General features: G+C 55.7%; 1 protein-coding gene across 4 annotated transcripts; it reads right to left on the bottom strand.

The window, feature by feature from the left end:
* Positions 1-4,078: 4,078 nt before the first annotated feature.
* On the bottom strand, positions 4,079-13,378 carry PI16 (peptidase inhibitor 16). 4 transcript variants are annotated; one of them, XM_071817897.1, is made up of 7 exons: positions 13,267-13,378; positions 12,439-12,548; positions 9,767-9,985; positions 9,110-9,219; positions 8,258-8,346; positions 5,735-7,837; positions 4,079-5,386 (listed from the first exon to the last, which is right to left on the bottom strand). In XM_071817897.1, the coding sequence occupies exons 2-7, from the start codon at positions 12,454-12,456 to the stop codon at positions 5,244-5,246; spliced, it is 2,682 nt and encodes an 893-aa protein (XP_071673998.1). In that variant the 5' UTR covers positions 12,457-12,548; positions 13,267-13,378; the 3' UTR covers positions 4,079-5,243. The 4 variants fall into 4 exon arrangements, with proteins under 4 accessions (XP_071673998.1, XP_065710801.1, XP_071673996.1 ...); XM_065854729.2 differs by lacking the exon at positions 13,267-13,378 and having other exon boundaries at positions 5,735-7,740; positions 7,777-7,837; positions 12,439-12,743; XM_071817895.1 differs by lacking the exon at positions 13,267-13,378 and having other exon boundaries at positions 12,439-12,690.
* Between the last annotated feature and the right edge of the window lie 196 nt (positions 13,379-13,574).

Here is a 13,574-nt window from a genome sequence, read left to right as displayed (position 1 = left end):
TCAAGTTGTAAAGGGTTTAAGCAAGTGGTTCTTTTCTGTTCTATCCTCCATTCTAGAAGGGAGAGGATACTTTGGTACAAAGAGGACAGATCTGAGCTTGTGATTGAAGTTTGTGGCACCCAGTTCTGAAGCCTGGGTTAAGAACCAGATCCAAGAGGAAGCTCAGACTGTGCCCTCCAAGCCCTGGTTGCTGGTCAGACGTGGCTGTTTGGCCCCTGATCAGGAAGTACATTCTGGTTTGGACAAGCTCCCAGCTCTCCCATGCTTAGAGTTAGAGGGTGGTTCTTTGTGATTTGATAATCAGTACCAACCTAACTCACTTCTGGGCAAACCCTGGTGAGGAGATTAGGGCTCCTGTGCATTCACACAGAATAAGCCAGCAATTCAGACTAACACCCTGTCCTAGAGCAGAGACAGGTAAGGAGGAGACGTGAGCCAAAGGCAAGTCCTAATCCTTCTGGGTTCCCCAGGCAGGTGGCACCACGATCTGACAACAGCCACAGGAGCAGGCAGCGCTTCAGAGCTCTGGGAAGTGACAAGGGACAGGGAATCGTTATTTCTTCTCTTTTGTAGGAGCAGATGGGACTTTCCCTCTGCTGTATTCCAAAGTAGGGTCAAGACCGAGTGGACCTGTAGCATGATCAGGGCCGCGTCGATTCTTCAAAGCCATCTCAGGCCATTGTCACTGCCAGGGAAACGCATGAGATCTGAGACATCGGGGGGCATGCAGGGGACACCTTCTCAGAGCTGCAGAAAGGAATTGGAGACCCCAAATTTCACCCGGAGCAATGCACAGGGAGGCCCAGACCTGACTGTGTGGACCGCGAGACTCCCCAGAATGAAACAATTCAAGGCTTCTCTTCTTTTTAGGATGGGGAGCAGCTGGGCCATGACTTCCCCAGGCCGGGCGACCGCTGGTGGGTGGGGATGCGGCCGTGTCTAGTGGTGAAGGAATGCAGTCCTCTCCCCGTAAATCTGGCTCTTCAGCAGCCCTGGCGACTTGCTGTGCAAAACTACAGCTTGGTGCTCCGAGATGCATTATTATCCTCGAGCTGCTCGCGAAGGGGCAGGGCTCCTACCCGCAAATTGCTTGGAAGGTACCAAAATAGCGCCACAAGCATGGGAACAGAGCGGTGGATCCACTTGGTGTTTAAGAGGTATCCCCTAGAAAAGAACTAATCCTGCGTGCCCCGAGTGGAATCAGCGCTGTCCCCCTCCATTGCACTGATGTTAACACGGAGAATCTCGAGCAGTGAAACTGCGTGAGCTGGAATCCATGAATAAAATATTACTGGAGATATTCTCTTGTGCAAATAAATTTGTTTTAACTTTTTTTTTTGTTTTAAACAGTGTCTTTTTACTGCCTTGAAGCAAGCTTGGCTGGTGAATTGGGGCCTTTAGAGGGGTGTTCCTGGGCGTCACTGACCGAATTCTCCCTGTGACCCAAATCCTGAGCGTTGAGGGGAAGCCACAGCCGGCACACGATGAGGATGCGGGGCACACTGGTTGGCCAAGCAGCTCAGACCACCTGCTTTTGCTTTCCTGGGTCAGCCCAAACCCCACCCCGAAGCCCTAACCTGCCCCCTCGCCCTCGGTCAGCGCGAGGGCTGCGCCTGGGCTGCTCTCTGCCTCGCACAGTCCTCGCTATTAACATCTTTATACCAGCAACAGGAGATTACAGGCACTACCACGCTCCGCCGACCCATCGTCTTGTCTCTGATAAATCACAACCAGGGCTCAGAAACCTGCCAAAGCAATATTTACTGTCTTGAATGCTTCTAATATATATAGGAAGGGCAGTGTCTGCCTAGGAGGAGGGTTAGCAGGATGTCTGAACTTATAACTACGGATTTTGGGGACACTCAGCTAACTCGCTGGCCAGGACCCCACAGCACATCTCTGCAGGGTAGCCAGGCTCTGGCAGCAATACCACCCCTGCCTTCAACCTCAGGGAGAAGCAGGTGCCTTCTTTCAGCAAAAAGTAACCAGAAAACAAGAGGGAGAAAGGTGGGTCCCCACCAGCACCCCGGGGACACTGCAGGATGAGAGTACCTGCAACCCAAATGCTCAGAGGGAATGTTTTGCAGCTGGCAGGCCCTACCAGCATCACATCCCCACCGCAGGTCCCCGGGAAGGTGCGTGTGCTTGTCCCAACCCTTCCAACTCACCGGATCCAGGGGAGCTCAGGAACCAAAGCCAAGTGACCTCCTCTTGCAGCGGGCACGTCCCTGTCCCTGTGGGGAAACAACCCCAGGGCTGGGGAGGAACCACGCAGGTGGGGTTGATGTAGCAGCCAGGCCTTATAAACACCACAAATCCTCTTCTTTTAACCCAGCTGACCACAATTAAATGCCTCCTCCTTCCACACGTGGCTACAGGGCTGCCAGGACCTGGCAGCATCTTTAATAGGCTCTTGACTCCTTTCTGCTCTGTGGACTTGCCCACCGGGTCACCCTGATGCCAGAGCATCCTTTGTGTGAACCCCCGAAGTGGAGTGAAAATGCTGTGAGAGTCTCCTTGGAACGTTTTGTGTCCTCCCCTGTGCACCACACCATCCCCTGCCCTTCCCTAAAACTCCTTCATTTGGGATTAAACCAAACCCCCAAACCCCCATTCTGGCAGGGCCCAGCCCCACAGTCCTGGGGTGCAATGGGGAGAGAGAAGGGGATTTGCCTTCTCATTTTGAATTTTATGTTGCAAGGAACCCTGTAAATACGTCCTCGCACAACTGTGTGACCCCAGAAGTCAAAACCCTAAGGAAGACAAACCCCAACAGTTTTTACAAGAACAGCTAGCCCCAAATCATGACAAAACGTTTAAATCCCAGAATGGTTTTGATGGGTTCTGCTAATGCTGTTAATCAGCAGCACTGTTGCTCTCAGCAGGTGGGGGATCCAGCACTGCAAAGAATCTGGTGCTGACTAAATGCCCTGATTCTGCTGGGAGAGGAAATGCTTTTCTGCTCTTCTTACCCTTTCTAGGGAATTAATGCTACAGTCTCCTTCACCCAAATAGGAAAACAGTCACGGTCTTGCAATGCTCTCCCAGCTCCATCCCTGCCTGGACCCTCGCCCCTTAAAACCGGCGAACAGCAGCCGCTCTGCCTGTACGTCTGCCATCTGTCTCTGAACCAAAGCTGAACGTTTTCCCCCCAAAAGCAGCTCGGCAGCAGGAGCTCCACCTGCAATGAGAGCGTGCAGCAAACCACGGCACCTGGGCAGCAGGTTACGTTTAATCCGGTTCTGAACTACATCTGTGATTAAATAAAGCACTGAGCTCCCCGCCGGGCTCCGTGCGGCGAGCTGGGAGCCGCGTGGTTCTCTGCGCCGTCCCTCCCGCCGCCATCTGCCGGTCACCGTCCCGCAGGGCTGGCAATGACCGTGACCTCAAAAGACCCCGCGGGCAGCTGCTTTCCTGCAGAAGAGCTGGGGCTGCCGCTCCTGCCGCGGGATTTCAGGGAAAGGCAGAGCAAAGCGGGGCGAGAACGATGGGGAAAAGCAAAAAGCAAAGGGCTGGTCGCAGCGTCGCGCCCGGGCTGCGAGTGTATGCATCGCAAAGCCCTTTCCCCATGTGCTGCTCCGAGCTGGGTGACAAGAAGATTGCAGGGACACGGCGCCTGGGGACACGCACCCCCATCCCCTTTCATTGAACTCCTTCCTTTGCTGCAAAGATGAGAAGATGTGTGTGTGCAGCTGCTGGGCCGCTCCAAACAGGGAACCCGCAGCACTCCAGCCCCATTTTTGATCTCTTTTGCTGCTCTGAGCTCACGTCCTCTTGCTTCCCTTGCCCAAAAATTCCTGGTGGGGACACATTTTTGCTTTGTACCCAGCTGGGCGCTTATGTTCCCCATGTCATCCTCAATCTCCTCCTGCTGCTGCTTTTACACAACCTTAAAAACATGAAGTTTCAACCTTGCAGAAACCGGCACCTGGATGCTTTTGGAAAGAAAAAGGACCCAGGAGCCACACTGGCTTTTAGCAATTCCACCTAAACACATAATCAAGAGCATTTTACAGCTATAACAAGGAGCCCCCAGGTGCCAGACCCCCCCAGGGAGACACTGCACGCCCCACAAACAGCCTTTTACAACAGGGTTTATTCAGTGCATGCTCTGGGGATGCACAGGACACAGCATCACGGGGGATGACACAGAAATTGGCCTTCTGGTCATTCTCCACCTCTTCTATTTAAGAAACCAAAGGATGCAACAACCAGGGAAGGGACTGTGCCTTCTTTCCACCGGTCTGCAAAGCTCATCACGTATTTAACACACCTGGCTGGGAATCCTCAGGTGAAGGGAGAAAAGACCCGGGGGAATAAAACACACAGTGTCCCAGGCAACAAGTGGTCCTGCAACAAGCCCTGGAACCACCGGTACCCTCTAGCATCATCCACTTGGCTCTGTTGAGCTCAAATTGTACCAGCACACACCACGACTTGTTTCTCCTGGCCCAGGCTCCACCACACGCAAAATATATGGCAACTGGGATCTGTATCTAACTCAAATACACTTAAGTTACGCAAAGAAGGAAGCCATGCAGAAGAAAGCCGAAGGTTTTTCTTCTGTGCTTGCACACGGCTGCAGGCACACGCGTAAAATGAAGTTGTGGCAATGGCTTAACTGGGGAGCAGGGACGTGGGGCAGGGAGCAGGAGAGGGGGAAGAGTTGCAGAGATGTGAGGAGGAGAAGGGAGCCCATCAAAAAGAAAGAGGTGAAATTCCTCCAAAATTGAGACAAACAGACACATCAGGAGAGGAAAAAAGCATTTTTGTTGGAAACTCCTCCTGACAAACGCCAAACCCAACCACCAAACCCAACCACCACGTCTCATCCACCGACAAACACCAAAACCCGTGACCACGTCTCGTGGTTTCCAAGTCATTGCGCTTCCCCCGGGGACGCGGTGTGGCGGGGCCTGCCAGCCACACGGGCCGGTGGGACAGCTCATCGCTTCCAGATGGGAAACGGACCAGAAGCCCAGGCTGGCTGGGAAGAAAGGAGAAGCGTCCAAGGTCACCAGCATCACGGCAAACACCCTCCTGCCCTTGGGTCTCCTCAGGAAGGGGACCAGGTTCTCATGGGACCACCAGCTGCCCTTGGCTCGTTGGGGCTGGAGCAGATTAAGAAGAGAACGCGTCAACCTGGATTGTCTGTGGTGTCTCCCAAGCCTACCAGGGTTGTGGAACAACCAGTGCTGAAGAAAGCCTTGCTGACTGGTGCAGGGACAGCTGAGAAAGACTGTTCAAAGCAGAAGGCCCACCAGGATGATGCTGGGTAGGAGGAAGAGTGAAAGCCCCAAGCAGGTACCAGGGGCTCCAGCTGTGGGCTGGTCCGCGCTTGTCTGGTCTGAGTTTGTCTCTGGTTCTTCAGCATCCAAGGCACCTGCTGGCAGAAGAGAACATGGAATGAGAGGGGAAAATCTGGACAGAAGAGAAACTCCCACTCATGCAGGTCCGTCAGTGACGTGCAGCAGGACATGGCGAGGCAGCCAAGGTGGGATGCAACTGGTGGGTTAGGGGGAGCAGGCTGGGAACAAACCCACGCGTCACGGACAAGACACCAACCAGCCCTGCGGGGTTAGGGAAAGAGGGAGGACAAGGGCTGGTGCCACATAACGAGAGGAGGATCCAGAGGACCAGGCTGACGCTGGTTCCTCCCAAGCGTTCTCCATGCTGCTTGGGGATCACAGAACATCGAGCGTCCATGCCAGGACAGGCTCCACAGTCACCTTACCTGAGAGGGAGGTCTGGAAAGGGCTCTGCCCCTTTTTCTCTTTGGAAGATGACGTTAAGCGCAAGAAGGTGGGCTCCTCAGGGCTGAAGACCACTGACTTTGAGGGGGTTATGAGCTCAGCTTTATTGAAAGCTAACTTGATGTCTGGAACGCTTTGGCTGAGGGGTGGAGGTGGACTGGAGAAGGCTGATCCCTCTTTCCAGTCCTCTTTGACACCTCTGTTTGTTTCTGGGACTGATTTGGGGCTGAAGGCTGTGCCCGTGCTGTCTAATAATGCCGGAACCTCTGTGGTTAAGGGGCTAACAGGCTCTCCAGTGTCTGCCTCTGGAGATACTTTATAATCCAGATCTAGTGCAGGCTCAAAGGAAAGAGTTAGCCCAGTTGCCTCGGTAGGATTTGGTGTTTCTGGTTCGGTGGGTTCTGGCTTTGTGGTTGTGGTCAGTTTTGGTGGCGTCTTTGCTGCTGTGGTAGGGGCTGGGGTTGTAGTGGTGGGTTTTGGCTTTGCTGATGTTGTAGCAGCAGGTGTTGGCTTGGCTGTACTGGTGGTAGGTGGTGTGGTGGGTGTTGGTTTGGCTGTAGTTGTGGTGGGTTTTGGTGTGGTGGGTGCTGGCTTGGCTGTTGTGATGGGTTTTGGTGTGGTGGGTGTTGGTTTGGCTGTAGTTGTGGTGGGTTTTGGTGTGGTGGGTGCTGGCTTGGCTGTTGAGGTGGGTTTTGGTGTGGTGGGTGTTGGTTTTGCTGATGTTGTGGTGGGTTTTGGTGTGGTAGGTGCTGGCTTGGCTGTTGTGGTGGGTTTTGGTGTGGTGGGTGTTGGTTTTGCTGATGTTGTGATGGGTTTTGGTGTGGTAGGTGCTGGCTTGGCTGTTGTGGTGGGTTTTGGTGTGGTAGGTGCTGGCTTGGCTGTTGTGGTGGGGTTTGGTGTGGTAGGTGCTGGCTTGGCTGTTGTGGTGGGGTTTGGTGTGGTTGGTGCTGGCTTGGCTGTTGAGGTGGGTTTTGGTGTGGTTGGTGTTGGCTTGGCTGTAGTTGTGGTGGTTGTGGTGGGTGTTGGCTTGGCAGTAGTTGTGGTGGTTTTTGGTGTGGTGGGTGTTGGCTTAGTGGTAGTGGTGGTTGTGGTGGGTTTTGGCGTGGTGGTTGTTAGCACAGTGGGCTTTGGCTTGGCAGTAGTGGTAGTGGGTGCTGGCGTGGTGGGTTTTGGTTTGACCACGGCTGTGGTGGCCGCTGGTGTGGGTTTTAGCTTGGCTGGGATTGTTGTCGGGAGCGCGGTGGCAGGTTTTGGCGTGGCTGTGGTTGTGATGGGTGCTAGTGTGGTGGGTTTTGGCTTGGCTGTGGTGGGGAGCGTGGTTGTGGTTGATGGCTTGGCTGTGGTTGTGCTTGGAAGTGTGGTTTTGGGTGGTGGCTTGGCTGTGCTTGCGGGCCGTGGCTGGGTTGTGGTGGGTACTGGTGTGGTGGGTTCTGGTTTGGCTGTGGTGGGCACTGGTGTGGTGGGTTCTGGTTTGGCTGTGGTGGGTTCTGGTTTGGCTGTGGTGGGTTCTGGTTTGGCTGTGGAGGGCACTGGTTTGGTTGTGGTGGGCACTGGTGTGGTTGTGGTGGGCACTGGTTTGGCTGTGGTGGGTTCTGGTTTGGCTGTGGAGGGCACTGGTTTGGTTGTGGTGGGCACTGGTGTGGTTGTGGTGGGCACTGGTTTGGCTGTGGTGGGCACTGGTTTGGCTGTGGTGGGCACTGGTGTGGTGAGCACTGGTTTGGCTGTGGTGGGCACTGGTTTGGCTGTGGTGGGCACTGGTTTGGCTGTGGTGAGCACTGGTTTGGCTGTGGTGGGCACTGGTTTGGTTGTGGTGGGCACTGGTTTGGCTGTGGTGGGCACTGGTTTGGCTGTGGTGGGCACTGGTGTGGTGGGTTCTGGTTTGTCTGTGACTGTGGGTTCTGGCTGGGCTGTGGCTGTGGGTTCTGGTTTGTCTGTGACTGTGGGTTCTGGCTGGGCTGTGGCTGTGGGTTCTGGCTGGGCTGTGGGTTCTGGCTGGGCTGTGGGTTCTGGCTGGGCTGTGGGTGGGGTGGATGGCCTTGCCTTTGTTGTCACAGGGGCTGGAGTGGTCTCTTCTACAATTGGTTCTGGTAAGAGATGAAAAGTGCCGCGGGTTAGGGTTGGGCTCGCTGTCCTCAGCGGGTCCCCCGTGCCGAGCGGGGCCACCAGAAATCAGCGGGGGGTGAAACAGCAGCCGAGTCCTCTCGGGTCACTGTGGGGCATCCCCCATCTGGGGACACCTCATCTCCCTCACACAACCTCTTGCCCCTCAAGGGCCAAAAATCACTGGCTGAGGGGGCATGAGGACCTTGTCCATCCTCATCTTGAGGCAGCTGACCTGTCTTAGGGGCACCTGATGTCTCATGGTCCAGCCCTGGAACTGCTGGCCCAAGGGCTTCCTGATATCTCCAGGAGGGTTCAGAGCTTGGAGCTCACCCCAGGGGTCTGGGTCTGGGTCTGGGTCCCACCAGCCTGTCCAGGGACACGCGTTGTTTTGCACCGCTTACCGCACAAGGAGTCGACACAGGCTCTGCCCTCGGGACACTGCGAGCACGAGGGTCCTTCCCTGTAGGGCTTTCGGCCTTTCATGTTGCCCCTGGAAGAAGAGGCCAAGAAAGAGGCGGCGTGAGGAGAGGGGGAACACCCGTCCCAGAGAGGGGCTCTGATTCAACGGGAGTATCCCGGCCAAGGCAAAACTCGGGATTAATGTGAAAAACAGGTCTTGGTCTCCTGCCACAGACTGTCAGGGCCGTTTACTCAACAGCCTGACCCGGGGACACAGCTCCATGGACCAGATCCTTCACCGCCCCGCAGAACGGAGCAGTCGATGGGGTTTGGATGTGTGACTTGGTCTCCCTTCTGCTCCAGACCCCCAGAAAGTTCTGCAGTGATCGGACACTCTTGTTGGTCCCACCAGCTCCGATCAAAGGGTCCCCAAGGCCAGTCCTGGGGCTTTGCAAGCGGACGCCCACCTCTCCTCCCATGTCCAACCCTTCCTGCTGGTCCGAATGGTCGTCTCCACCCCAGGCGACCATTGTGGCTGGTGGGGAAGGATGAGGCACAGAGCAGGGAGCTGCTGTTTGTACCCTCGGCTGTCAGCCTTGGGCAGGTCTCGGGGGGAAGGTCCCTCCCCGGGTCTGTGCCAGGAGCTGAACCAGACCTCAGCATTGCAATCACAGGCAGGGACCACCAGACACCCCTTCCTTCCTCTGAGACCAGCCCAAGATAACGAGGCCCTTTCTCAGGATCACTTTGCTGTTATTTCTGACCAAGGCCAGATCCTGCCCTGCTGTAGGCACCAAGGGAAGGGCATTTCCAGCACAGAAACCCCATCAAGACGCACCAGAGACGAGACTTACGGCGGGTAATAGTTGCAGACAAGCAGGTACATGTCCTCCGTGTCGATTCCTTCGATCTTCTCGCAAAACTTTGCCCCACAGCCGATCTGGTGCGTGCTTGCCCAGACCACCTATGGCAAAGAGCAGGGGTGGAGGTGACGGGGGGAAGGCAGATGGCCCGTTGGCAACCTGTCCCCTGGCCTTGACACACCGATGTCCCCTTCATCTTGTAGTGAGTGCCCAGGTCACACACCCCACATTTGGCACTCAGGATCCCACCCCTGGGCCCATCTGGGCCACCTTCCCATATATCTGAGAGCCACAGCTTTCCTCCCGCATGGACCATCCAGGTCGAGCATCACCATTTCTGGTCCTGGAACCATCCACACCTCCATCCTCATATTTACCATCATCTCTGCTCCTCCACCCAAGCTGTGAAGAACCACTCAGGCCTTGAATCTCTGCCTAAAACAATCCAGCACCCAGGTCTGCTGAGCAGCCAACAAAGGGCTGCAGAGTTGGTTAAAAAAGGTCTTCTCCAAAAGGCTGGTCATGGCTGGCACCGTACCCAGGTCCCCCTGGATCACTGATTCCCACCTGGTTCCTCATCCCTTTGCAAAGACTCTGGACAAAGCACAAAGCCTCCTTTCCCAACAGCTCTGTCCCTCCATCCCGTACCTGCGTGTAGTGGCCGCACATCTGCCCGGGGACACACGTGGAAGTTGTCAAGTTGTAGTACTGCTTCTCCGCGTTCCAGTCTTCCACGGCGAACTCTAGGTCCAGGACTGGGGCCATGGCGAAGAGGTTTTCCCCCCGCCGCCCCCTCTCCTTGTTGTGGTCCCAGATGCACTTCTCTGCGTAGGCTTGAGCAAAGGCCTCCAGCTCCGCATCCCAGCTCTGAAAGGAGCTCGGTGTCAGCACCCAGAGAGGGACACGGGGCTCTCTATGTATGCAAGGACACGTACCAAGGACTCCTGGGGTCTATGGACACACTTTCCCCATTCAGGAGTAAAATTCAAGTCCCTACCCAACGCAGACCTCAGGAGAGGGGAGCGCCATGGTCAGTCCCAGCACAAACCAAACCTGAGCTTATGAGTTAAACAGGAGAAGGTCAGCGCATCAGCACGACCCTCAGCCTTGCCTGAAGCATCTCTATCATCATCATGGAGCAGACCCCTCCATCATTATGGAAGAGACCCTCAAGACCATCGAGTCCACCCGTTCCCCCACCCCGGCACTGCCCCATGTCCTGAGAACCTCCTGTCCGTGTGTCCAACCCTCCAGGGATGGTGACTCCAGCGCTGCCCTGGGCAGCCTGTTCCAATGCCCCACAGCCCTTTGGGGAAGAAATTGTTCCTAAATCCAACCTCAACCTCCCCTGGTGCAACTTGGGGCCATTTCCTCTCATCCTATCAAACTCAGTGTGGATAAACCATGAAGTCAGATGGAGAAAGTAAGGGAACTCACCCTGGGTCATGCAGGAGGGACCTGGGGACATCCCTCTGTGACCAGGGTGGGGAAGGGAGCAGAGTGGGACGCACGTCCCCGAGCTGCGCAGCCCCTGTGTGCACACGCTCCGGGGAAACATCATCTGTTTGGTGGATCTGAGACGCGACCGGCTGCCAAGAGCCCCCTCCAGCGCGGCCCCACCGCCAGCTGAGCCCACCGGCCACACCGAAATGCAGGAGGAGGAGAGGAGGATTTCTTGCAGGGGGGGACACAGGGAACCCCACGCCGCAGCTGTCTGGACCATCCTTTGCAGTGGGCTGGATGGCAGCCCAGCGACCAATGGGTCCCAAGCGGGGGGACCTTCCCAGATGGAGCCGGGGCTGAGTTGCGGGGGGGGACAGAACGCGGCCGTGATGCAGGACATGTCACCATCAGGGTGTTGAGGGGTTGGGACAGGCCCTGGCTGGGGGCACAGGACATTGTTTGACCTCCCCCCGTGGCTACGAGCCCGGCTGAGAGCGACGGCTGCAAACCCCATTCGGGGGGCGCTCGTCCCTCTCCCTCTGGCTCCGTAAACAGAGACCCGCACCTGCAGGATTTGCCTCATTACAAAATGACTTTAGGCTCTGTGTCCCCCCCCCGCCGCCCACCTATTTCCACAGCAACCAGCCCCGCGTCCCAAACAGCCGCGGGGAGCTGGGCCGGGCTCAGCGCCACCGCAGCAGGTGAGCCAGGAGCACAGGACAACCCGAAAGCGGCCGGAGGAGGCGAGGCCGGCGCTTCCATGGGAAACCACAGGGCTGCTGTAAGCTGAACATTCGTGTTTAAGCAGAAATAAAAGGAGGGGAGCGTCTCAAAGCCCACGAATGGCAACCAAAGCTTCAGCAGAATTGCCGCTGCCTTAAGGGCCTTGAGAGACTGTTTCCCCGAGACTTTGGCTCCGAATCCCTTCTTCTCCCCGTTTTCCGTGCTTTGCTCTGGGGGTGTCCGTGGGATCACGGTGCTCAGGGTTCTGCTTCTGTCCCCTTTGAGTCTGGAGTCACCAGCCAGACCTCCGATGCCTGAATGTGGCTTTTTCTTCCCATTTATCAGCCCACAAAGGTTTAATGCAGCCTGGGCAACTTGTGGGGCCAGACAGAGAGATCTCCCAGCACTCTGAGAATGAAAGAGCGGAGATCTCCAGCTCCCTGTGATAAACAGATCTCTGTGCGCAGTGCAAACAGTGAGAAAAATCACATGTGGTGCAAGATAAACCACAATAACCAAATTTTAATCAAATCAAGGGTCCAAATGAGACAAAAAGCAGCACCAGCTCAAGAGCTTGTTCTGGCTGCTGCTGCAACCCTGCAAAGCAGTGGGGACCCGACTCAGTTTCCCCAAGAGAAATGGGGGATCCCTCACCCCCAGGCTGTGGTGGGGATCAGGAGCAGGATGGGAAGCACAAATAACTGAATGACTGAATGTTTGAGGTTGATGTTCCCTTCTTAGATATTCACCCATTCAGCTGCAAAGGCAAATAAAGTGGCCCAGGTGACCCTGCAGAGCAGGATTCCTGCTCCAGCCCAGGGCACCTGCCCATGGCCACATCTCACCTGCCCATGGCCACATCTCACCTGGCTCTCCTCCCCATCCCCGGGAGCTCCAGCGGGCACACACGGGAGCACCGAGCATCACAGCACAGTTCAGAGGTTCCAGAAACAACCCAAACCAACTCCATAGGCGAAAGGAAACTCATCTCTTTAGAGGCAATTGAAGGAACTCCCCTGTTGATACCTCGTTGCAGCCCTACACAAGCATTGCTCTGCCTCCCCTAAAGAAAACCCCGGTCCATCTTGAAACTGAGGCTTCGACCACAAACACCCTCTAACATGTAATATTCCCCTGCAATAAAAGCCACTCACCATCTTGAGCATATCCATGGCAGGAGGAGAGACCTGGGAGCGGTATTTATTGTGCCCATCCAGGATGATCTTCTTCTCTTCATCGCTCAGAGAGCAGCTCAGCTCCAGCCCTGTGAGGAACAGGAGGACGGGAGGGAGCCCCGAGCTCAGCATCACGCCGCAGCTGCTGCTCTCGCAGCCCACGGCTCTGGCACTCACATTTAAAGCACCTCCCAAAAGCAAGGAACACCCAACAGCTCCCAGATTGGGGAGGAAATGTATTTCTTTATTAGAGCAGCGTTTCGGAGCCACGGGGTACACACCCAGCTCACATATCGGCCTTGATGGAGACGCAGCAGCGCAGTCAGTGCCAACAAGCACGGGGTCGACAGCCCAAAACAGACCCTGCGCTTGAGCCGTAACCCCCGGTTTGGCCTTTTTCACCCAAACCTCCGCTACTCCAAACCTCAGACATCCCCTTATGGGTCCTCTTTTCTACCTCTGTCTCTTTTCTCCTAAGCTATAATAATAATCCCTAAGCAACAAGCCCTGGTTTATATGAGGGTCCTCCCTTGTTCCTGGAACGCAGCTGCATCTGGAAACAGAGACAACACGATGCAACGGCTGAGAGCAGTTTGCAGTGACAGAGCCCACCCCATGTGTGTGCACTGGCTGTGCCGGGGGGCAACAGCGCAGAAAAGGCCCCCCCGGGGTCCCCCCAGCTGCTGGAAATGGGGTAAGCAAAGGGTGGTGCCCCAAGGGCCATCAGGAGAGGAAGAACAGGAGATAGAGCTGAAATTCCCCCAAAAAGAGGAGTTGAGAGTCTGTAGCTGGTTTTTATTGACTCACATCTGAGGGTCTTGAGCCTGGCTTTACCGGGGTTTAACAAGGCTGATGCGTTGGCTTAGTGGCTGCAGGATCTTTCTCTCCTTGCCTTACTTCTGAACTCCAGAGGAGCTTCCCACCTCCTGCCCTCGAAGCCTGGCTGAAATAAGCTGAGTTGGGAAGGAGGGACAGCGATTGTTACCGGGAAGAGAGACCGGGAACCAGGCTAAACCAGACCAAACATCACCCACAGCGCTTCTTTGGACAGTTTTTCCAACAAAAGCGTCCCAAAGTGACATTTCCACTTAGAAAAAGTGCCCAGAAAAGGGCTG

This window comes from Patagioenas fasciata, chromosome 21, assembly GCF_037038585.1.
Source record: "Patagioenas fasciata isolate bPatFas1 chromosome 21, bPatFas1.hap1, whole genome shotgun sequence".
NCBI classification, from domain to species: Eukaryota; Metazoa; Chordata; class Aves; order Columbiformes; family Columbidae; genus Patagioenas; species Patagioenas fasciata.
The sequence above is the reverse complement of the archived record's forward strand: the minus strand, read 5'-3'. Positions and strand labels throughout refer to the sequence as shown.

Bases quoted from the DNA above. Each gene is read 5' to 3' on its own strand.
- PI16 (XM_071817895.1), bottom strand. From the start codon at position 12,591: ATGCTGAGCTCGGGGCTCCCTCCCGTCCTCCTGTTCCTCACAGGGCTG. The intron at 9,986-12,438 runs GTGAGTGGCTTT...AGCTCCTTTCAG, and splicing joins CCATGGATATGCTCAAGATG to AGCTGGGATGCGGAGCTGGA. The intron at 7,838-8,257 runs GTAAGCGGTGCA...ATCTCTTACCAG, and splicing joins CTGTGTCGACTCCTTGTGCG to AACCAATTGTAGAAGAGACC.